The 23,577-nt window shown below is 41.4% G+C and overlaps 1 protein-coding gene across 1 annotated transcript; it reads right to left on the bottom strand.

Moving 5' to 3' along the window:
* Nucleotides 1-2,000: 2,000 nt before the first annotated feature.
* On the bottom strand, nt 2,001-23,573 carry mmp11a (matrix metallopeptidase 11a; the record flags this gene model as incomplete). The annotated part of the gene is made up of 8 exons (XM_079162035.1): nt 23,466-23,573; nt 12,159-12,385; nt 7,385-7,528; nt 6,838-6,971; nt 5,805-6,091; nt 3,722-3,926; nt 2,795-3,055; nt 2,001-2,119 (listed from the first exon to the last, which is right to left on the bottom strand). Exons 1-8 carry the CDS (start codon nt 23,568-23,570, stop codon nt 2,001-2,003), a joined length of 1,482 nt encoding a protein of 493 aa, XP_079018161.1. The 5' UTR covers nt 23,571-23,573.
* Between the last annotated feature and the right edge of the window lie 4 nt (nt 23,574-23,577).

Genomic DNA, 23,577 nt, shown 5'->3' with positions numbered 1-23,577 from the left:
CAGCTGCTGTCCCTGAATGTGTCACACTGACTGACCTGAACAGAGCACCATGTTTATGAGAGAGAGAGAGAGAGGGAGAGTCAGAGAGAGAGAGAGAGAGAGAGAGAGAGAGAGAGACACACAGAGAGAGACATAATATGAGGAAATATCTGAGTCCTCCTGCAGGCTGACTCTAGATGGAGCTCTGGAGCTTTTTCCTTTAAGCCGTCACCGGTGAGTGATCGACGTCGTCTAAGAGCTTCATGGCATCATGTTGGAGGAGTGACATCAAAACATTACAAATAACAGACGTTATCGTCTTCTTCTTCCCAATGTCAATCTTCTTTAAGGCTCCACATTGACTGGAAGGCAGAAGCTGTTTTTGTGTTTGTCCGGGAAGAAAAAGTGTTACGTAACTTCTAAAAGGGACAAGAAGAACTTCTTCTGACTGAAACCGTGTTCATTTTGCCCAAATAAGGAAAATAAATACTTGAAAACGTGAGAACATCGTCCATATTTATGTCTAGAAGGATTTAGGGTTTTCTTGCCATGAATTGAGCCTCTCAGACGCCCCAAAAAACAACTTTAGTGACTTTTTCCCCTTAAACATCCTTCTAGAAAAAGTTAAAATCCTCCATCTAACTATAATGGAAGGAGTCTCTGTCTGTCTGTCTGTCTGATTTCCTCGACAACCGTTCAGCCGACAGACTTCACACTCGGCGTCTCTACAGCTGAGGACCCACGGAGGCTCAGCATCGAGTGTGACGTTGTTCGGATGAGCGGTTCTCCAGAACGCTGCAGCACCAGAGGCCAAAACAACCGGCACGTTTTGAACGAGCGATGCACGATATTTGGTTTTAACTGCAACCAGGGAACAGGAAGTGACCATGTCTGGACTGAGGAGGAGTGACGTAGAGACCTGTCAATCACTGTGTAGCCCCGCCCCTAAAGCATCCCCTGCTTTATGGTCTGTTTAACTCTAAATGGACCATCATTCACTAAATGAACATCATGCTGTATTGAAGAAGACTTGAAACGAGAGATTGAGGCCATAAAATCATGTTTACAATGTTTACTGAGGTAATAAATCAAGTGTATATATGTATATATATATATATATATATATATATATATATATCAGCGTTGTTTCCTCTTCTTCTGCAAAGGTTTGAGAAGAATTAGTGCGACTGTTTTATCTCCACTCATCAAATATATAAAATAAAATATTTTAATCACATTTTTTGTTTGCAGATTTTCTTAAAATATTGTTCAAATTAACGCTACAGTTCTGACGACATGAGAGCGAGAGCTGCCTGAGAGACTCATGTCAGGACCTTAAAACCCCAAAATGATTTGAAAGATATTCAGCTAATTAGAACTCAAACAAAGTCACAACAAAGTCACAACAACTCTAACTAATGAAAGACTTGAACATAATGTGACTTTTGTTCATGTGTTGTCATTCAGAGTCAGCGTGAGTCCGATTGAGCAATAAAATAAACTGCGTTTGTTTCCCGACATCATGCTGAATGACTTCTGGGTTCAAACACATCTGCTGACTGCAGCTTTAAGTTTGATGTCACTCTTCAAACACTTGAGGACCAGAGAGTTCGTCCACAATGAAAAAAACACAAGAGTTCCAAATGAAAAACATCCTCGACGGTCTGAACTGGTTACGTCTGCAAAACCAGTTAAAAATAATCTCATTTTCAGGCTCAAAGACAGGAAGTGAGGGCGACGCGTCGTTAACACGGGGCCCAGATTCTCAGCCTCACGGTGACTAATAACAATGTGCAAAATAAATACGAGTATAGCTGCACAGGAGGTGCCGAGTCTGAGGAAACGTTACTGGGTTTTCCTGAGAAGAAGGTGAGATTCGATAAATGGAGTAAAGCCAAGACGGATTTAAAGAATCCGCAGGATGAAAAACACAAAACGTCTCTGCTCCAAAAAAAAACTCTTCTTCATGGTTAAAAAAAGAACACAAATCCTGTCGATGCGATTCTTCACAGTTAAAAGACTCACACGTTTCTACAGCCGAAAAAATCCATGCCGATGTAGCGCGGGTAGCCCTCCAAAGAGTTCATGCCGACGGGATCGAACTTCCAGTACTGTCGACCTCGGATGAAGTGAGCGTAGCCTGAAGGACGGGAAACACGTCGGGAAATCTCAGGTCAAAAAATGAATCATCGGGACTTTATTGTGGCTTAAAATTACATAAAATGTGCAGTTTCTTTGTGATGGAATGCAGTAATATTCTAAAATGGTGCAACCGGCACATCGTGATGTTAATATTCTGGTATATATATATATATATAAATATCATGAAATCACTTGTTTGTGAGCGTTTTGACCAGAAGTAGCCTGACAGATGACGTCTAGTCAAGTTAATTTAATTCATGTAACCTCATATCACAACTCATAAATCTGTACATCACACTAGAGCAGGAAGCCCTGAGGTCATAAGTAATTACTCCTTCAAAAAGTTGTTTGTTGACATTTTTATGCACCCAAAGGCACAACGAATCAAATCCTGAAAGTTGTCATATTTGGATTATAAGTGGAATATGAGCGTGCATGTAAACTTAAATATTGTGCAGAATCTCGCAGTATTAAAATCCCATTGTGACTAAAATACTAACATTTTAAACCCCATGTGTAGCCCCGCCCTAAAGCATCCCCTGCTTTATGGTCTGTTTGACTCTAAATGGACCATCATTCACTAAATGAACATCATGCTGTATTGAAGAAGACTTGAAACTAGAGATTGAGACCATAAACTCATGTTTACAATGTTTACTGAGGGAATAATTACCGTAGACGTCCCTGAACGTGGCGTCCACGTCGTCGGGGATGCCGCTCCAGTCCTGCATGCTTCGGGGGTAAACGGACTCCACGCGCTTCTCCTTGGGGCTGAACCTCCAGTAGCTGCCCGACTTGAAGAAGTAGGTGTTGAAGTTGGAGTCGTGGCCCCAGCGCAGCGCTGCCTGGATCCCGGACACCGACAGACCCAGACTCCGGATGGACTCCGGCCCTCTGATCTGCATCTCGGCGTCGAACACCCAGTAGTTCTCACCTGATCCGGGACAGAGAAGACGGAGACGGTGAGTAATGGACGCCGTTCAAGTCTTGTGGGTGGTTTTCTTTTAGAGATCCATTCAGTCGTTTACCCAGTCGGAAAGTCTAGTTTAAAATCCCAGTTTACCCCCAACAAATGTTAAACCCAGCTGGATGTGATCCTCGGACAAAATGACCTGAGAATTCCTTTGCTGCTGCGCCAAATAAACTTCTTTCATGTACATTAAAGCTTTTACTTCCATGTCTGTTTTCAGAATAATCATTCAGAGCTGCAGTGAAGCAAAAACCCCAAAAAACAACCAGGAGTCAGAGGTTTGAAGCCAGACAGCATCTGTGTTTCCTGATGTTTTTGAGCATCAGCTGCAGGTAACGTCAGCTCATGATGAATGTTAAATGTTCATCACATTAAGACCATCTAAAGAAGAGTGGTAAAAGAAGAGTAAATGTCCCCTCACAGTGAAAACACTGCTGCTGCACATTCTACCCTTAACCACATCTAATGTAAACACCCCCAGAAAGACTTATGATGCAATCATTTCACGGCTCTGTGTTAATTAACATTTTACACTTGTTCAAACTCGCCCAAGAGTTCACGGTGATCCTGAGAACCGTAAAGACAACACACATAACTCATCTCAGCTCGAGCGTTTTCCTCGCTGCCCACCTTGAAAGAACCAAATATTCCCCGACTTGTCTTCAAAGGCGGCGTCGATGTTGTCGGGAATCCCCCTCCAGTGACGGGACGCCAGCGCCGGGTACCCGCCCTCCAGATGCCCGTCCCGGATCCTCCACACGTAGCCCGACTTGAAGAAGAACAGCTCTCCCCGGATCATGGACACGGCGTCGAAGTCCGTCTGGCAAGCGTCGGGCTAGAAAATGAGACACGAGCGCAAAAGTTCTTATTGCAGCGGAGATTAAAACGTGTTAAGGAGACGTTTTTATTGTCTGATCCCGAAATAAAAAACCTCTCGGTTAGAAGTTTTGAAGGAGAAAAATGATATTTTTTCCACATCCACACAAAGATTACTTTTGTCTTTCACCCTCATTTATCATCCGAGGTTCAAAGATACACTCTTGTATGATGTGGTGCGGTCTCAAAGATATTCTCTCTATTTAACTGTGTCATGACCACAGAAACCACTAACTCTGAGGGGAGAAGGCCGGGGGGGTGTGTGGGGGGGGGGGGGGGGGGGTGCCATGTTTTTCATCTTGTCAACAAATCCCATAAAAATGAAAAAGTGACTTCCTGTGGATATTTCCTCTTCCTCTCAGTCAGAGAGCTCCATTTAAAAACGTATTCCGACTCAATCCCACAAACACTCACTACAGCACCAAATGTGGATTAATCCGCCGCTGAAAATAGTCCCAAACAAATACACTATTTCCTGTTGTTTGAGTTATTTTTGTTGAGACGTTTTTTAAAGATTTACGTCTTCAGTTGTTGTTGCTTTTGAGTAAATGCCGAATTCATAAGAGCAAGGCTCTTTATTTGTCTTTTGGGATTTCCTAAAATATATTCAATAATGTTTTAAGTATCTTTTGTAAACAAGTGAGCTCAACTTGATCAAAAAAACGTTTTAAAACAATGAAACATACATGACACTCTAAAGTGAGCTCATGCTCTTTTTTGGGGGGGTTGACCTTAATGCGGATTAATCCGCCGTTGAAAATAGTCCCAAACAAATCCACTATTTTCCTCCTGTTTTAGTACACTTTAAACTGACCAGCTGTTTGAGGAAATTACTGAACCTTTCTTTAAATAATGAAACTTCTAATTTGAGCTGTATTAAAGATTCACGTCTTCAGTAGGAACCAACTGAGCTTTGAGCCGAGACACAGACAGGAAGTCAGAGAGACAATAAGACAAAATCACAAAGAATTAATTGCATCCGCTCTCTGCTCCGTCTCAAGGTCCGATTCACAAGAGATGTATAGAAACGTTCCTAATGTTTTGCAGCTGAGTGCAATTATCCATCTGGCAAATTAATATAAATTTCGCCTTTGGAGGCAGAACAAAGACAGACGGGGTGCAGAGGATCCTCATAACTTTGTGATTTAATACCAAAGATCACTGACGGATCTGGGCGTGACATCCGTCAAATATATTTGTATATTGATCTACAACATTGTATAATATCTAGAAATACAGATCTATTGGCAGATATGGAATATAATATTCATAATTATGTTTTCATTAGTGTTTAATCACCTGAAACTAAGAATATTTGTTTCCGTTAGCTCAGAATGAGTCCTTCATATCTACGTAGGGAGCAGCTCCTCTTCACTGAGTCCACCATGTTGCACCTCCATGTTCCTACAGAAGCCCAGAGCGGACAAACCAAACTTTTAATGTTTTTACGTTACCCGAAGGCCATCGTAGAACAGGAAGGGGTGTTCAGTCGGGATGCAATTTGCCACCTCACCACTAGAGGGCACTAAATCCGACACACTGCTCCTTTAAAATTTGTGGAACCCCTTAATCTACGATTTGATGGCAACAAATGTGTTGTTGACAAGCCTGTATATGGTATATTGACGGGCTGGTTTGCATAGAAAAGGGGCCAAACGTCTTCATGTGACCTCATTTTAAATATATGCAAATAGTCTCAGTCTTATTTGTGCAGTTGTGAGGCTGCAAAAGCTTTTTTTGTGAATTGGCGCCAAAGTGTCAACAGACATGCTCATCTTTGACCGGTTAAGTTTTAAACACGATTTTGTTCTTTAAATGCTGCGTCGGCTCCACTCACGTTCCTGACAATCTCGTTGGTCTCTGGGTTTGATGGAGGCGGCGGAGGCGGTGGCGGTGGTGGCGGCGGCGGAGGCGGCGGCGGAGGCGGCGGCGGAGGCGGCGGCGAGGGCAGGACTTGGGGTTGAGCGCCGTAGAGGTACTGGATGCCTCGCTTGTCGTCGTCGCTCAGCCTCAGCGGGTAGGAGAAGGAGTAGTACGCCGACATGATGGCTCCCGGCTCACGGGAGTGCTGCAGGCCCAGGACGTGCCCGAACTCATGGGCAGCCACCTGGAGGAGGTCTGTCCCTGCAGAGAGGGAGGGAGGAAAGACGAGTCAGAGGATGCAAAAAACATTTGTCTGTTTTGAGCTGCTGGCGGTGCAGATTTTGCTACCTGAGACGTTACAGTGCCAACAAAGAGTCATGAAGAAAAAGCACCTCACCACTTCCTCTCCTTCCTGACTCACGTCTCTGTTTAGTCCTCATGTCTCATGATACAGATGTGTCTGGTATATTGTAGTTTCAGGGTTGAGTTCTCACCCGTTTACAGCAGTTACATTTGGTGTCTGTGTTGAAAACATTGTGTTGCTACATGGGGAAGGACTTTATACATAAATGTAAATACTTTAAGACTAAAATGTGTTTAAAACTGTTTAGTAAGTCACTGAAACTTGTTAAAGACAAGTACGCTTTAAAGTTGTTTTCTTTACTTGATAGCTTTAATTTAATTTGAGATGGCTCTAGTGTTGTAGTTGATTTATTTTTGTAATTATATATATATATATATTTATTTTTTGGTTCCTAGCATCTCTGTATTTGATTATGATCCTGCTTAACTCGAGGCAAAGTATATCTGTAATATGAGGCAATTACATTGTTCTATTACATTGAACTTAAAACTCCTTGTTTGGATTCTTGTATCGATGAAATAATGACACGTGTATTGTCTTTGGTGACCTGGTCTGTTATTTGATCATATTTATTTCTTTATGTTCTACTAAAAGAAACAAAGTTGGTGAAATATTATTCTGTTTTCTTCAGACGAACACTCACCCATGTGGTTTCCGAGGGTCCAGGACTCGTCGTAGTCGAAGTGGATGTCGCCCTGTCGGTGAGTTTTGGGGAAGAAAGCGTGAGCGAGAATCCCACCCGGGCCGTCGAAGGGAAGGTTGTCTCCGTGCCAGTACCTGCAGGTCCGTAAAACAAACACTCTGATGAGAATAAAAAAAACTCTGGAAAAAACAAAGAACGGTAAAATATTTCCTTAACGATAATATAGCTGCTGAAATTCATTTAAACTTAAGTTTTTTTATGTCTTTTAATTATTTGACTTTACTTTTGGGTATTTTATTTCCATTTTATTTTGTGTTGTAATTGATATATTTTCTTTGCAGTTGGAAGCCCTTTGTAACTTTGTTTTGGAAAATGTTGAATAAATAAAGATATGAATGTCTGAACCAGACCAAATATATTCATATTCTGTTATTTTGCCCCAAAACAAATGCATTCCTTTTTAAGTAATATTTGTATTTTTGAATCTACACATATAAAATAAGTCTTAAAGAAGTTTTTACTTTCCCCCTCGTCTCAGTCCTCCCACCTTGTGAAGTCGATGCGGATGTCGGCCTTCCCGCTGTGGATCTCGGTGAAGGTGAGCGGTGTGACGTCGCTCCAGATTTTCAGCGCCTCCCGAAAGACACGCCGAGCCTTTTCCTCACCTATCTGCCAGGGGAACCGGACGATCCTGCAGGAGATCAACGCAGGTGTCAAACACACAAACACACACACACACACACAGACAGACACACACATACACACAGGATGTACAGTATAGTAGCAGAGAGGGGACCACCGGCCTCGCATGCCTCCCTCTAATCTGATATCTGCAGCAGTGGAGGTGTGCCGTTACCGATGCCCTCAGGCTCACTAACAAAACACCGCATCACCGTCTCCTCCCTTTTCCTTTCTGATAAAAACCACCCAGCGTGATGAAAAAAAAGAAGAAGAGAAACCTCCTTATCTTATGACTCAAATCTAAAAGTTACTGCTGCAGTAAAATGAGAATAAATGTTTCTTTGTATGAGAGTATTAACTTGCAGAAAGGTTGTCACAGTATGTGGAGAGTTTGCTTTTTTTATCTAGGAAGGTAACAGGTTCAATCCTGATATTAAAGTAAAAGTTTAGGGAAATACTCTTGTTGTTTTTCTGACGGAGAGTTTGATGAGAATGTCTATATGGTCAATATGAAGCCACAGACAGTTAGCTTAGCTTAGCATAAAGAGTGGAAACAAGCAAAAACAGGCCAACGCCCTAAAGCATACCCTGCTTTATGGTCTGTTTGACTCTAAATGGACCATCATTTACTAAATGAACATCATGCTGTATTGAAGAAGACTTGAAACTAGAGATTGAGACCATAAACTCATGTTTACAATGTTTACTGAGGTAATAAATCAAGAGAGAAGTAGAGTCATTTTCTCATAGACTTCTATACAACCAGAGGAGTCGCCCCCTGGTGGTCACTAGAGAGAATGCAGGTTTTAAGACATGAAGCATCAGATTCACTCTGCAGAGCCGGAGGTTGCCGCCTGGTGCTGATTGGTGACCTCTATAGGTGTTGCTAGCTGGATTTTGTAACCTGTTACCGGGCTCAACACTAACTTTTAAAGGTCATCAGCCCTTTGTCAACTTATATTTTGCGTTGCTAAGATACTTTACAATTATACGTCAGCTTATTAATAATGAAAATGTGATAAAAAAATGAAAGCTTTATTAGTAAAGCCAAACTAAATTCTTCCTTCCAGCTCAAAGATAGATGAAGACTTCACAAATTCCCTTTTTCTTTTTTTGTTCATGTTCATCTGGTTCTTTGTCAGTTGAATCAATTTGCACATTTCTTTGTGATTGTTTATGTCTGTTACTGTTGAGCCCCACATTGGACAGAGCCAGGCTAGCTGTTTCCCCCCATAGTGTTTGTGCTAAGCTAAGTTAGCCGACGAATTCCAATATATCCCAAATTGTCGACCTCTTCTTTTAACTTACAACACGGTGACCTGTTATAAATATATGAGCCGATTAGTTGAAGTTGAGCAATAGTTCAACATTTTGGATTGAGACGAGAGGATTGAAACCACTCTGATGTGGGCGAAGTACGGAGCTGTCAGGACGTGTTTAGCCTGAATTCTGTGCAGCGCTTCTGGCTATAACGCGGCCCACATGTAAGCAAAGATTTGGGTTTTGGCACAATGGTACCAAACCTCGCGTCCGGATCATTCAAAAAGAAAATGTCACAAAAATGACTGCTTTGTGTTTCACAATAAACACAACATATACAGGATGCTGATTAAAGAGATTTAGAGGTGTTAGCAGGCAGACTTTTAAACTTTGGACTGAGCCAGGCTAACCGTCTCCTGTTTCTAGTCTTTATGCTAAGCTAGGATAAACACATCCTGACTCCAGCTCTGTACTGAACTCACAGACATGAGATTAATATAATAAGTGTATTTACCTAAATGAAAACTATTCCTTTAACCTCTAGCTGTCAATTCTGGATACGAGCACTTGAAGTAGTTGTTTAATTTTTAATAAAGGTATCCTGATTACCTGAATATCAGCTTGTCTTCCTCGGGTCTACATGTACAGGTTTTAGTGATGTAAAAGTTTAAAGTTAAAGGCATTATGTGTAGTATTGTGTAGTTCATGTAGAGTTAAGATGTATAAATACAGCTACTTTGGACAAAAACAAACCAAGTCTGTGAGTCTCCAGAGGCCTTTCTGCTGAGAAAAATCTGCTGCATCATTCTTTGGCACAAATCCGGAGAATTTAAGAATTTATCCTGGCTGTCATCAGCTCTTGTCATTTCCATGCAAGGAGGATCGAGAGGGACAGGAAGCAGACGAGGTTTTCGGGAAATGTGGTCTTGATTTAGAGGAACACTAGCAATAAAAAATACCACTGGTGTTCATCTCAACCACTGTCTTTTGTTTACAACAAGTATGTAGGAGGAGAGGAAGAGATAACTTTTCTGGAAAATGTTCATTTAAAAAAAAAACTGACAGAGAATAATTTATGTTTGATCATAAATAAAGAGTGCTTGTGCAATGGTGCAAACATTTGTTTGAGTAATGTAAAGTTCACACATTGAGCTTATCACCTTTTCAACACAAATACCCTGTAGATTAAAGATGATATATATATATATATTTTTAAGATGACTCTCCAGCCCCACTTTGCTGAGCTTCAAATAGGTCATTTTAGTGTTTAGCCGGTGTTTTTATTAAAGAATAACGCAGACATTAGTGAGCTGGAGTGCTTCACGTTAGCGCTTCGCATTAGCTAGCTTTAGTCTGCTGTCATATTACTAATATATCAAACTAATAAGCTTTCAGACTAGTGATGTCTCTGATAAAATAGATCATTTTAACATTGACACTGCATTCCTCACAACAACGTTAGCTCGTAAGTTAGCTACTTGCCAACTTAACTGAGCCAATGTAAAATAGTAACACGCCGGGTGCAGGTGGTCTCTCCTTTCATCATTGTGGTTGTAACCGTCAATCTAGTTGCTGTATCTCTTTGTTTGGATTCTTTTTTTGGGGCTCTTTACAGACTAATTTGCCCACGTTTTGATCGTTTCAACAGTCAAACACGTCGGCACACAAACTGTAGGAACTGCCAACCTTGCGGTTACAGGACGACCCCCCTCTACCACAACAAGCTCAATCTTTCAACGTGTTGCAGCCTTCTTTTCAGCTTCCTTAACAACCGTTAAAGCCGTTAAAATCAAATCTGCTCTCAGCTGGCTTCAAGTGTCGTGCCAGAACTTGCTTCACAAGATCAAAATGCTGACTGATTCTAAATAAAAAGCAAACACGGGGATTCATTAGTGAGGCTCCACTCTTTCTTCATGCTTAAGTCATTTAGAAGGACGTAGACGCAACGGTGGCCCCGTTGGGTCAAGTTTAGTTTAACTTTGTGGGTTGCTGCCTGGTTAAACTTCACTTTGTCGGGTGTCACTCTGAGCCCTTTTATTGGTCCGATCCAGCAGAATCTCATTAGTCTGTGGTCGCTGCTGCCTCCCCCGTCTCTCTTTCTCTATCTGTCTTAATATACTGTTACGTTAAAGAACGACTACAATGAAAGGGACTCCAGGAGACGCAGACAGAGCGGCAGCCAGCCAACAGAGGATTGCCAGACGCTCGGTGGTGCCAAGGCCTTAGATGAAAGAAAACCTGCACTCGTTTGTCAGAATCATAATTTCAAGATTTGATTTTCTAAGAACTATAAAAGCCCTCCCTGTGTTACATGTGCTCTCTTTGAGTTCAACATTCAATGTGTCTACGAATCGGTCACATCCTGCCTGCAACAGAGTCATCATTACGTCCGCCATGAACTTTCGTAGCGTGCAAAATAATTTCTTAAACCTGCAATCAATTATTTTGTTTTTGGCCTGTTGGGGGCAGCAGAAACAAGTTAATATTGACATATCGTTACATTTTAAATTGATACGGTAGCAAATCGTTACTTATTTACACACAGCGTATCCGTATGATATCTTATGAAAAGAACCTAAAGAATTCCAGCAACACGTATCAATTGACGCTCATTACATGCATACAGTCTTAATAAATAATAAACATCATTCTTCACAGGAAACAACTTAGTTAGGTTTAGGAAAAGATTGTGGTTTAAGTTAATATAACTACGGAAGTGGCGTTGCTTAAGTACGGAAGCTACGTGACAAATAAATCAACATTGACTTCATGTTTCACACTTGAAACACACTCTGAGCTTTCGTCCAGATCACACAGTTTTATTGCAGTTGAAGCTTTCACAGAACTGCAGATGTCAGTTTATTCTGAGCACTTCTCATCCATGTCTTAAAAGTTGAGCATGATCGTTCACTCTTAGTCTTGAAAGCAGACAAAAGTAAATCTCCACTCTAGGATTGCTCTAGTGCTAAAATTGAGATGTTTTTACACATAATGTGTCTTCACTTTATTGGACACTGCTGGGTCAACTATGGATTGGCCACTACCTTTCAACATTTTATTCTTGTGTTAATATATTTTGTATTTTTTGCGTTTCGTGTTTTGCTGCAGTATGATTTTGAGTTGAATTACAGACGAGGATCCTGGCTAAACAACTTATTTTTTTACTTTAAATCACATAAAGAACTGCAGCACATAGTAAAATGGGGTGATTCACTGTGCTTGCAATAGGAAACAAATAAATCAACGTCCAATCAGCTTATGCTTTTCCAGACCATCTCAGATATCTAGTGAGCATCCTCTGCTTACCAATAATACAATGTTGTGAGTTCTTCAAATGAGAGTAATATTGGATCACAGCTGATTAGGTGGGTTATCTGTACCTGTAGGTGAGGTCTGTCTTCTCCAAACGTCCTCCGTACAGGACGAAGCGTCTCTGGCGGTGTCGCCCCCGATAGTGCACCTCCTTGTGAGCGGGGTAGTCCGGTACGCCACAGCGAGGTCGGTTCCACGCGTTCGAGGTGTTTGTCGGCAAACTCACCTCCTTTACTAAGTCCTGAGCGTGAGGAAGCTTCCCCTTCTTCTTCAGGTCGGGGAACTTTTCAGAGACCTGGGGGACAAAAACACGATGTTCATGAATCAGAGCAGGTTGGTTTTTGTTCAACAGTCATTAAATACGTAAATAATTAAGGAATTGTTGTGCTGTGTCATCTAATCGTCTTTGGTGTGGTATAACAATGGGTGGAAGCAAATAAAGAGAATTATAAAAAAAGTAAAGGGAGAAACGTTGGACAAACAAGAATAAAAGTCTGGTCACACTTGCGAGACTTGAAGACGTATTTCTCATAGTTTGTTGCTGGTGAGCTAACCGCTAACACGTTAGCTAGCCGGAAACATGTGCTAGTCAGTCTTTAGCGCTCTGAGCTGCTATCTTTTTACTCAATACTGTGCTGTTAACTGAGTGTACATTTATTTATTTTAATAGTAATATAGCTTATTGAGCTCCACAGTGTCAGCCATGATGTTGTAACCATCCAGGGTAGATTTACCACGAGCTATGAGATTGTGAAACAATGGTAGATGCTCCTCCACAAGTTTGTATGATATCAACCTTGTTTTAAGAAAAACATGTTTAATAGAACAAGCAGTTACAAATAATGAATGAATGTCCAAAACCACTGTCTCAATAATATGATTTGAAAGAAATTTGTTTTAAAAAACAACAACATAATTATATTTCAGTTAAAGAGGTAAAAAAGGTTCGACTGCAGAAATCTTTATCTTAATGTAATTGTGTTTTCAACTATAGTAATTGAGTATTTAAATATACTTAGTTTTGGCTATTGTCTTTATTATTGATCACAGAATAAATAAACAAATTAAATGAAAATTCAATGAGCTGTCTGCAAATAACAGTTTATAATCTGATCGAGGAGGTTAAACAAGTACAAGTACAAGGATGAGCAAAATAGCAAACAGAAGAAAGGTGTGATGAAGAAGAGGAATATTAGAAAAGGGGGAGGAAGAAGAAAACAAGAAGAAAGAGGAGGAAGAAACAAAGACAAAAACCTGAGACAGACGTGTATAACGGAGATGGTTAAATGTGAATAAACACTTTGAATTAATTTTGAATTCGCATGATCAGGTCACAGAGTCACGTCGATTGCCCCAGTTTAAGAGACGGTCCCAGGATGTCCCGTTATCGGTACTACCACCAGATCCAGAGGAAATGGCTTTGCTCATTTCCACTGAATCAAATTACAGAGCAGAGCCGCCTCATCGGACTCATCCCGTTGATCCAGACCACATCTACAGTACTTCACTTACTGTTGGGTGTTCTCCCCCATCACACAATTAAGTGCATTTCCTTTTCCGCTGCTACTCACAACAACCTGTGGGAAAAGACGCTATCAATTTATTGTGTAGAGATGAAACTAATTACTTTTATCATCAGATCCTGTGAATCTTCCCACAACTTCTCTGTTATATAATCCTGCGAATGTTTTTTCTGATATTGTCCTTGTCCATGAAATACTGCAATATTCCCGAGTGTCGGTTCCCACGAAACATAAATTTAGAGACGTGCAGGTAGAAATATGTCTAAGCTTCTGGGTTAAAACCAGGCGGCAAACTCCGTTTCTGCAGCTGATTCTTCATGTTAAAGCTGCATTCTCTCTAGTGTCCACCAGGGGGCGACTCCTCTGGTTGTATAGAAGTCTATGAGAAAATGACTCTACTTCTCTCTTGATTTATTACCTCAGTAAACATTGTAAACATGAGTTTATGGTCTCAATCTCTAGTTTCAAGTCTTCTTCAATACAGCATGATGTTCATTTAGTAAATAATGGTCCATTTAGAGTCAAACAGACCAAAAAATATCAATCGTAAGCGTTATTAAACCAGAGATTGTGAAATCAACTTTACAACTCCTACACCAAAAGCCAAACCCCCTAATTCACAATAGATGCCTAAAATACAGGACAATAATTGTCACCACCGTGTTTTGTGTTGTGTTTGAACGAGGCTGCCTCGCTCGGCTCTGCAGCTCTCAAACCGTGTCGTTGTTGTAGGTTAAGGGGAACAAAACCCAGCAGGATTCATGGAATGTGCTCCAGACTGCAGAAAACACGGTGACTGATGGGTCTGGATCACAGAACAAACAGTACACACCTCCCCGAAAAAAAAACCCTCCTCCACCTCCTGTGTTTCACTTTGTTTAAACGAGATGTAAGCTGCTTATTTTGTGGCACAAAGCACTTTATCACATTAGGGGGGGGGGCGTCTCTGCTCATGTCCTACAGTGTTTCTTTAAACGGCTTGTTAGGGTTGTGAATAAGCTAAAAAAGGGCCTCAGAAAAAACTAAACCGGCTTCTTGTTCAGCTCCTATTTTTCTGGAGTGAGATCTGAGGTTTCTCCTCTGTCATCTGGACCAATGACAACAAAAAAGACTCACAACGAAACCCTTATCGCGGTGTGAAGTACGTTTCTAAAAGCTGTTGACATGAAACTGCTGGAAAACATAACCAGCATGGAATTCAGTCTCTATTTGCTTTTTTTGTTTATACATTTGTTACCCTGGGGGGGGGGGGGCTATAGGCTCTATAAGTGAAACAGGCCGTTGAGTTCATGTCCTCAGTATTGTTTATAGGAATTTGTGTTTTTTTGTTTATATAATAGAATTACAGACTATATACGCATGATGGGGTTTTAAAGGCTTTTTTGGATATTCTTTGTATTCCCGATGTGACTGTTTTAGGAAAAATAATTAAGTTAGATTCAAGCCTACAGCCCTGTGGCTTTTCCTACTCTTTAACATAATATTTAAAACAAATCCACTTAAAAAAACGATAGAGCCGGTTGTTTGTCAGTGACTGTTGCCAAAAAATAATAACAAATGAGGTTTTTTTTTTCCTCTGTGTGGAAAAAGTTAGTACAAGTTTAGCCTCAAAAAGACTTAAAGGCTCCCTTGTGGAGTTTTGTCCACTTGTTTTGATGAGTGGGTGTTTTTTTTGTGTGAAGTTAAAGTGAGAGCACATGAGGGATGTGCAATATGCGTTCCTGCTGAAGGTTCTTTCCACAGCTGACAGTTGGTGGTGTCAAGAAATGTAGCAACCAGGCGGCAACCTCCGGTTCTGCAGAGTGAAGCCGATGCTTCATGTCTTGAAGCTGCATTCTCTCTAGTGTCCACCAGGGGGCGACTCCTCTGGTTGTATAGAAGTCTATGAGAAAATGACTCTACTTCTCTCTTGATTTATTACCTCAGTAAACATTGTAAACATGAGTTTATGGTCTCAATCTCTAGTTTCAAGTCTTCTTCAATACAGCATGATGTTCATTTAGTAAATGATGGTCCATTTAGAGTCCGACAGACCATAAAGCAGGGGCTACACAGTGATTGACAGGTCTCTACCAGAGACATATACGGCGTCTCTACGTCACTCCTCCCCCGGGTAATGACCCCTACCGACCCCCCCATCTCCTGCCCTCTGAGAAGATCCCAGTAAATCCAGTGTAACCAGAACTCCTCTGCTGTATCTGTGTTGTGGTAATTTGATTCAACTTTAGTGGGAATGTGCATCTTGCGACCACAATAGACACTGTAAACTGAAAGGTAAATTAATCAAATTATTATAATAATAATAATTTAGTTTTTGTGGAGTTACCCACTTTTCCCAGTTGGTAACGTATAATCCAGCCTTGTTGTTGTCAGGATAATGTAAACTAATTTAAGGTTTGATTTGACCTGTAGGTCACCTGGTCACAAGCCGACCGCTGTCCCCCGAAAAACGAGACAGTTTAGACCGAAGTCGCCCGCCGCCTGATCCCAATCTGTGAGGGGAGGGTCGGCTTTCAGGGTCGTAAAACTTTGGCTAATTCTAAGTGGTGGGTGTCATTTCAAAGAAGGAAATGAAACACTGTGATTGTTTGACCTGTCTGACCTCAACGTTCCTGATTCCAAACATCAAAGCTCAAGGTCAAACCCAAACAAGAGCTCCATCTAGAATATCTTGTGTGTGCTTTAATGCTTTTTAACTTGATAATAACAAATAGTATTCATTGATAAAGGCTGCCCAATAAGAGACAAATGAAGTGCTATTTGTGGCAGCAGGTCGGTGTTTCTAGGATTGAGTCAGAATAAACTAAAGTGTGTTCTTAATGGATCTCTATGGGTCAGAGGAATAATAAACATCAGGCTTTAAAACACACACAATACTTGTTACAATACATTCATTGTAGTTTGTCTTTTAACTGCAGTTGCTGCCAAAAGTAAAACATACTGGAATTGGAAAGGAGGAAGAAATTATGTAAAATGATGTAATGTAAAATGTAAAACACACAATATATTTTTCTCAAAAACAAGGAGGGAAAGAAGCTTTCTCTCGTCCATTAGTTATTTTTTCGTGCTGAAAAACTTTTATAATAAACTTATGAGCACATCTCTGGTAAACACAAGATTTAAAGTGGTGATCCCTTTTACAGATCTGTCTATTAAATCAACTCAACGATTAGTCGACGAAACCGTGTGAGTGTTAGTCGACTAAGAATGTCTTTAATCAAGAAGCCTTTACTGTGCTGTTACTGTAATGTTTCAATACTGTACTCACCTAATTGTTTTCCATTTTTGCTTTAAAGGTATTAAATAAAGGGTCTCTCTTGGCGTTGGACTCGGTCAAAGGTTTCTTGGTTAAAGTGGCGGTGGAAAACGTCCTGACTGACCTTTGGGGGGGGGGGGGGGGGGGGGGGGGGTTTGTTGTCAGACTGAAGACAACGACGTTCAGACGCGCCGTGTACGGACACGTTTCTCTCTGAATACCGCTGTCAGATCCACCGCAGCTCACACATCTTGTCATCGCTGTAACCAGAAGCTAGATATGTCCATACATGTAATAAACACCTTCCTCCTCCTCCTCCTCCTCCACCGCCACCATCACAAATTCACATGTTTCCAGAGTGAAGAAGCCTTTTTCACGAGGCCTTCAGGCTCTTTGGGAGTTTTCACATCTCATCAACCGGCTTCTTGCACTCTCAGCAGAAAGTGACAGACTACTTTGTCCCGAGGGTATTTTTTTTTTTCTTGTAGCGTCGTCACAAAGTCTCCTAACAGGATTTCCATTGTCTGCTCTGAAAATTACACGCGAACACGCGAGCATGAACACAACACTCCTGCTGAGTCACTGACATGGGATCACCTGCCCCCAAGATACAAAGCAAACTCAACATTTAGCAAATTAAAACCCCTGGAGATAGACGTTTATTGGCATGAACTTCGCCAGATGTGTTTCTACTAATTTTATTTTGAAGTGAACATAAAGATCTAATCAGATATAAGCTTATTTACTTTCTTAATATGAAGCTACTGCCAGCAGGTGTCTAAAGCTTCTTTCCTACCTGACAAAAACCCACCAACACCTGGCTTTTTTGTCTTTTAAAGGAAAAGGTTACAATCAGAATTAATTCCCAGGACAAATTACTCTGCAGTAGTCACACGGGTGTTTATCGGCTCCAGGTGCGATGACTACTATGACCGACTCATCTCAGTCGCCCGCCTCCGTCTGAGCAACGCTCGAACATCGTTTCAAATTAGTCGGCAGCGAGTTTGAGGAGAAACTGCATAATAATGTAAAAAAAGAAGTAGCCACGGTAACATTTTCTCCTCCACTACAGACTGCATATAAGAAGTGGACGTAGTCGTCGTGACGTCACTTATTGGTTTGTGCAATGACGTTTTTGAAGCCTCGAGTTTGGCATTTTGGTCGTCGCCATCTCGAATTTTTGCAACCAGTGAACGGGAAGTGACCATTTTTGGATGGTGGAGGCGTGACGTAGAGACGTCGTATACATCTCTGGTAGAGACCTGTCAATCACAGTAAACCTGCAGTTCTAAAAAGTGAATCTTGAGTGTCTTGAACCTGCATTCTCTCTAGTGTCCACCAGGGGGCGACTCCTCTGGTTGTATAGAAGTCTATGAGAAAATGACTCTACTTCTCTCTTGATTTATTACCTCAGTAAACATTGTAAACATGAGTCTATGGTCTCAATCTCTAGTTTCAAGTCTTCTTCAATACAGCTGTTGTTGTACAAATGTTCATTTAGTAAATTATGCTAAGCTAAGTTATCGTGCAGATGTCATATTGGTATCAATCTTATCAGCTAACTCTTGCCAATAAAAAGAGAAAATGCAGTTTCAGATGTTTTTTTAAATCCCATGAAATCCAAAACCAACAATAAATTGATCCTACTAACAAGGAACAAATAATGAATGTATTGTGTAATTTAAAGGACATCTTCCTCGCCCCATGATGCACCCTTCCACCAAGTATCATGAAAATCCAGCCTTTAGTTTTCACGTGATCCTGCTGACAATCAGACAAAATGAACCAAACCCGAAAACCTTCTTTGCGGAGGTAACAACAACTCAAACAAAAGGCTCAGAGACCAATTTGTTCATCACATACCAGAATGCATTGCATCCTCGACAACATGTGTTCTGAATAAAAGAAAGAAGGAACTGCAGCAGAAGCAGAAAAAGAAGATTGAGTGGAAAGTCACTCCAAAAAAGTAAGGAAATTGGAAAAGATGATCGAAAAATTCCTCCTGATATTCACTGAACATTTCAGACAGATGAGATCTGACGGTGCAAAAAACACAAACTGGTTTTATTGATTGTTTCAAAGAAGCCGATGACTCTCACAAGAATCTGTAGCAGAAAAACAAGAAGCGCCTGATAAAAGTCTGAGGATATCTTAACCGTCTTAAACCTGGTTACAGAGAATCCGGATGATAGGAAGTAAGTCATAAGTAAGTGTTTACATGAGCAGACAGATAAGGTTTCAATTTTGGAGGGGTGTGCTCTGAAAAAAACAGAGGACAAAGGGTTGCTTACAGTGAGAGAGGATTTAAAATGCCGGATAGGAAAGGGGGGTTCATTTTCTTCATCAACAAATACCTCGTTATGTTCTGTTTTACTCTGCTGATCCAATATGTCATCTGAAAATCAGAAACACCCGCCAGTGGAAGGTGATATAAACCATCTGCTTGAATCTCTTATCTCTCCTTCTGCAGAGACCTCAGACATGCAGATCTTCTGTCCGTCCGGCTGCAGGATGACTAACGGATTATTCCATCGTTAACTAGAGCGCTGGAGAGTAATGGATACCAGGCAGATTATGCTTTCTTTTTGTTTTAGGCTTTTGGGGGCAATCAGTTGTTATTTGATGTGGTTGAGATGGACGGATAGAAAGTGACAAGACTCCAGTCAAGAAGGTTAAGTCAGGACATCATAGTCACATGCGGTGAACGTTCAGCCCAGTTTACACAACATCTATTTTTCTAGGGAGTGTGGAGTGATTTTAAAAAAAACATCTGGAGCAACACCTGCTGTTTAAAAACCCGATCGCTGATTCTTGAATAACACTTTTTAGGCAGCTCTGCTTGTCTGTAGGTCACTTTGATCCAGACTTGAAATATCTCAGCATTTATTTTATGGATTGCCATGACATTTAGTACAGACATTCATGGTACCCAGAGGATGAATCCCACTGACTTTGGTGATTCTCTGATTTTTCATCTAGCGCCACCATCATGTCAAACCTTTCATTTGTCCAGTACTTTAGTTTCTGAGCAAATACCGGCAGAATTAATGACTGAAATATCTCAACAACCATGGATTGCCATGAAATCTTGTTCAGACATTTCATGGTACCCAGAGGATGGATCTCAATTCAAGTGCCGACACCATCCTGTCAAACTGGGCCAGTCCTGACGGGGTTCATTCTGCCGGCCCCCTCCTCTCACCTTGTTAGTGAGGGGTTTGAGGCTGGGGGCTCCTCGCGCTATAGCTAACAAAAGCATCTGATTAACTTCGTGAGGGAGGGGCCTTTTATCATCAGCCACTCACGGCCCGGCGCAGCTGTGACCTAGATCTATACTCGCTGGGAACCCGGGCCCGGCTCTGATGTCACCTTTGCTCCCACGGTTTCCCCCGACCAATCGCTTTGCCCGAAGACATCGACATGATAGTGCAAAGACAGAAGAAAGAAAACGCAGAACCCAGCGACTCGGGGTTTATTGACAAAAACAGTTAGCTGTTAGCTCCCCCTCTTCAGCCCAGAGAGAGAGGGAAAACAGACACTTTGTGAATCCCCTGAATGCCACTGACTTTGAGGCCTGTCCGGGCCTGTGTAATCACTCACTCCTTTTTCAACAACGAGGGGGGGGGGGCAAATTGACAAAACTACAGATTAGACTTTCCAGCGAGATGACCAGCAGACATAACAACGTTGTCATCACAGGTGCAACACTGCTCTGATAATGTGTTGCTAGAAGAGAGTCATTTTTCATGTGTGGAAACCTGTTTTTTTTGGGGGGGGGGGGGGTTTCAACTTGACAAGACGATCACGCCGTCGACGAAAGACGTCTCGTAAAAAATACAACGGCTTCTGATTACTGTGGATTAAACAACAAAAACAAAATGAAGTGTGGGTACTAATGAATCAACACAAAGGCAGCATGTTAAGTGATGGTTACGCTAGGATCAGTCCACACTATACTATATTTATTTTGCCCTTTGAGATGTTCACTGTGTCAGATAAAGGTTTATGAATCTACTTAAGTGACCCCTACTCAACACTTACATGTGTCTACCAGGTGTGTTTTATTTCATTAAAACGTAAAAAATATCCACGTATTTACAAGACTAAAACAGAGACTAGAGGAAAGTCTGAGAAACCCCCAAGAAGACCCCAAGGTTGGGAACCAGTAGATTAAAGCAACATTCTTGCTGTGACTTCTTGGGGGTTTGGGGAATCCTGAATTTGAAGCTTTGACGTCTTTCCATGACTAGTGTGACGTAGATAATCAGAAAGAAGGTGCCATCTTTCGACATCTTTCCTTAGACATTTTTAGGTGACAAAAATGTTAAGAATTAACTGTCATAAAGTGAAAACCCACTGTGAAAGGGTTAAAGTTGTAAAACAAGAATACCTCACAGACCAGGCATTGCCGTGGTAGCAACCTGCCATTCACCGTTTAGCCCCGCCCCTAAAGCATACCCTGCTTTATGGTCTGTTTGACTCTAAATGCATAATTTACTAAATGAACATCATGATGTATTGAAGAAGACTTGAAACTAGAGATTGAGACCATAAACTCATGTTTACAATGTTTACTGAGGTTAGATCCCCACTCGCCCTGCTCACCAAGCTTCTATAGCAGGTCAGGTGAACTTCACTGAGCCTTTAAGACCTTCAGGAAATTGTAAAATAAGTGCAACCATAGACGGTATTTAAGAAGTGGACGTAGTCATGGGGACGTCTGTGGACTGATGTTTTGAACCCTCGAGTTCGGCAACTTTGCCATCACCATGTTGTTTTTTTGCAACCAGTGAACAGGAAGTGACCATATCTGGACTGAGGAGGAGTGACGTAGAGACCTGTCAATCACTGTGTAGCCCCGCCCTAAAGCATCCCCTGCTTTATGGTCTGTTTGACTCTAAATGGACCATCATTTACTAAATGAACATCATGCTGTATTGAAGAAGACTTGAAACTAGAGATTGAGACCATAAACTCATGTTTACAATGTTTACTGAGGTAATAAATCAAGAGAGAAGTAGAGTCATTTTCTCATAGACTTCTATACAACCAGAGGAGTCGCCCCCTGGTGGACACTAGAGAGAATGCAGGTTTTAAGACACTTCATTTCTTATTATACGATTGGTTGTTTCATCCCGAGTTAATGTGCCAAACTTGTTGATTTTATTTCTGCGGAAAGCTCTCGTCAGAAGCTCGCCGTTTGTTTTGCGGCTCGACTCCAAACATCTCTTGCTTTGTGACCGGCTGATGCTTCAAAACCAAAAGGGATTTACTGTACAGTCTAAAAATCACAACCTTAAAAGCACCACATGCTATTCTCACTACAACTGCCACATTCTTCCGTGTAACTGCTTATCTGAGCCGCCTGTATGTTTTGATAAATTCCTTATTTTTTGGTGTACCTGTAAACAGGACATTCCTGTGGAAAAGAAGTATGCACGCTAAACCAGCCTAAAAAAGGTTAGATGCACGAGAAGAGAGGACAGTAAACAAAGTGTTCCAAAATACCAAAATATTAGAATTAAAAGTATTAAAGTAGCAGCATGTGGTCCGGTGTGCAAAACAGCAAAGTGAGGCTGATAAAAGAATACAACTTGTTAGATAAGTAAGTAAATAAGCTATAAAGACACGTGACTATCTGCAGAGGTCACACGTGCCACAGACTCCCTCATCACGGGTCCATATGGAGGACCCCTGTCTTTTATGGTGTTGTTGACAAAATGCCTCTAAGACCTGTTATTACTGCTTCCTGTCCTGCAGACGAGGGGGAACTCAGCAACCTTTAAGTGTTTTTTTCAGCGCTGGCTGCACTGAGACTAAAAAACCAAAACACTCTGCTGGCACGCACGCACGCACGCAGAGGAGAGAAGACGTCAGGTTTTTTGGCATGACTGCGTCTACTGCTGCTGCTGAGCAGACACAAAAATACAAATGAATAAATAGTGATGATAGTAATCTTTTCAAGGTAAGAGCAGCTCCCGGTGCTAATTACAGTGACAGGTCAGCTCCACGTGCGCACGTTAGAAATAGCAATTTTCTTAAATACAACATTAAGTGTCATTGATGGGGTAGGGGCGTGCATGTGTGCACGCGTGCACTTGTGCATTTGGCTGCAGAAAAGTTGACACTTTCTTCAAACAATAATGAGGATAGAATTTACTTTGAAGCAAAGCGTCATGCTGCGTTTGAGTCTGCACAAGAAAACTATTGCAAAATAGTGTGAGTGCGTGCACGTGCGTGTGCATTTCGCTGCAGAAAAGTGACACTTAATCCTTAAATAAATTCTTCATACAATAATGTGGATAGTATTTACTTTGCAGCAAAGAGACTCGTGCTGCTTTAAAGTCTGCACAGGAAAGTTGCAAAATATTGTGCGAGCGTGTGTGTTGAGTGTGTTTAGTGTGTTTAGGGGGTGGGGGAGTCACTTGTAGGAGAAAGAATCAAGAAAGTCAACACTGCAGATTCCTTTAAAATGCTACAGAATTAATCATCTCCCACGCGTGCAACAATTCAAACCAAACCGACTCGTTCTGCACAAAAACTCTTTTTTTGTTTCGACTTAACTTAAAAAAGAAAACAAGCGTGGTCCAACTTACCGGCGCCACTTTGTACCAGCTGGATCCCCGCACTGGGAGACAAAGCGTGCTCGGGAGGCATTGCAGCGCAAAGACGCAGCAGCACACGACCAGAGAAGTCCGCATCCTCGCC

The sequence above is a fragment of the Pholis gunnellus genome, assembly GCF_910591455.1.
Source record: "Pholis gunnellus genome assembly, chromosome: 6".
NCBI lineage: Eukaryota > Metazoa > Chordata > Actinopteri > Perciformes > Pholidae > Pholis > Pholis gunnellus.
The sequence above is the reverse complement of the archived record's forward strand: the minus strand, read 5'-3'. Positions and strand labels throughout refer to the sequence as shown.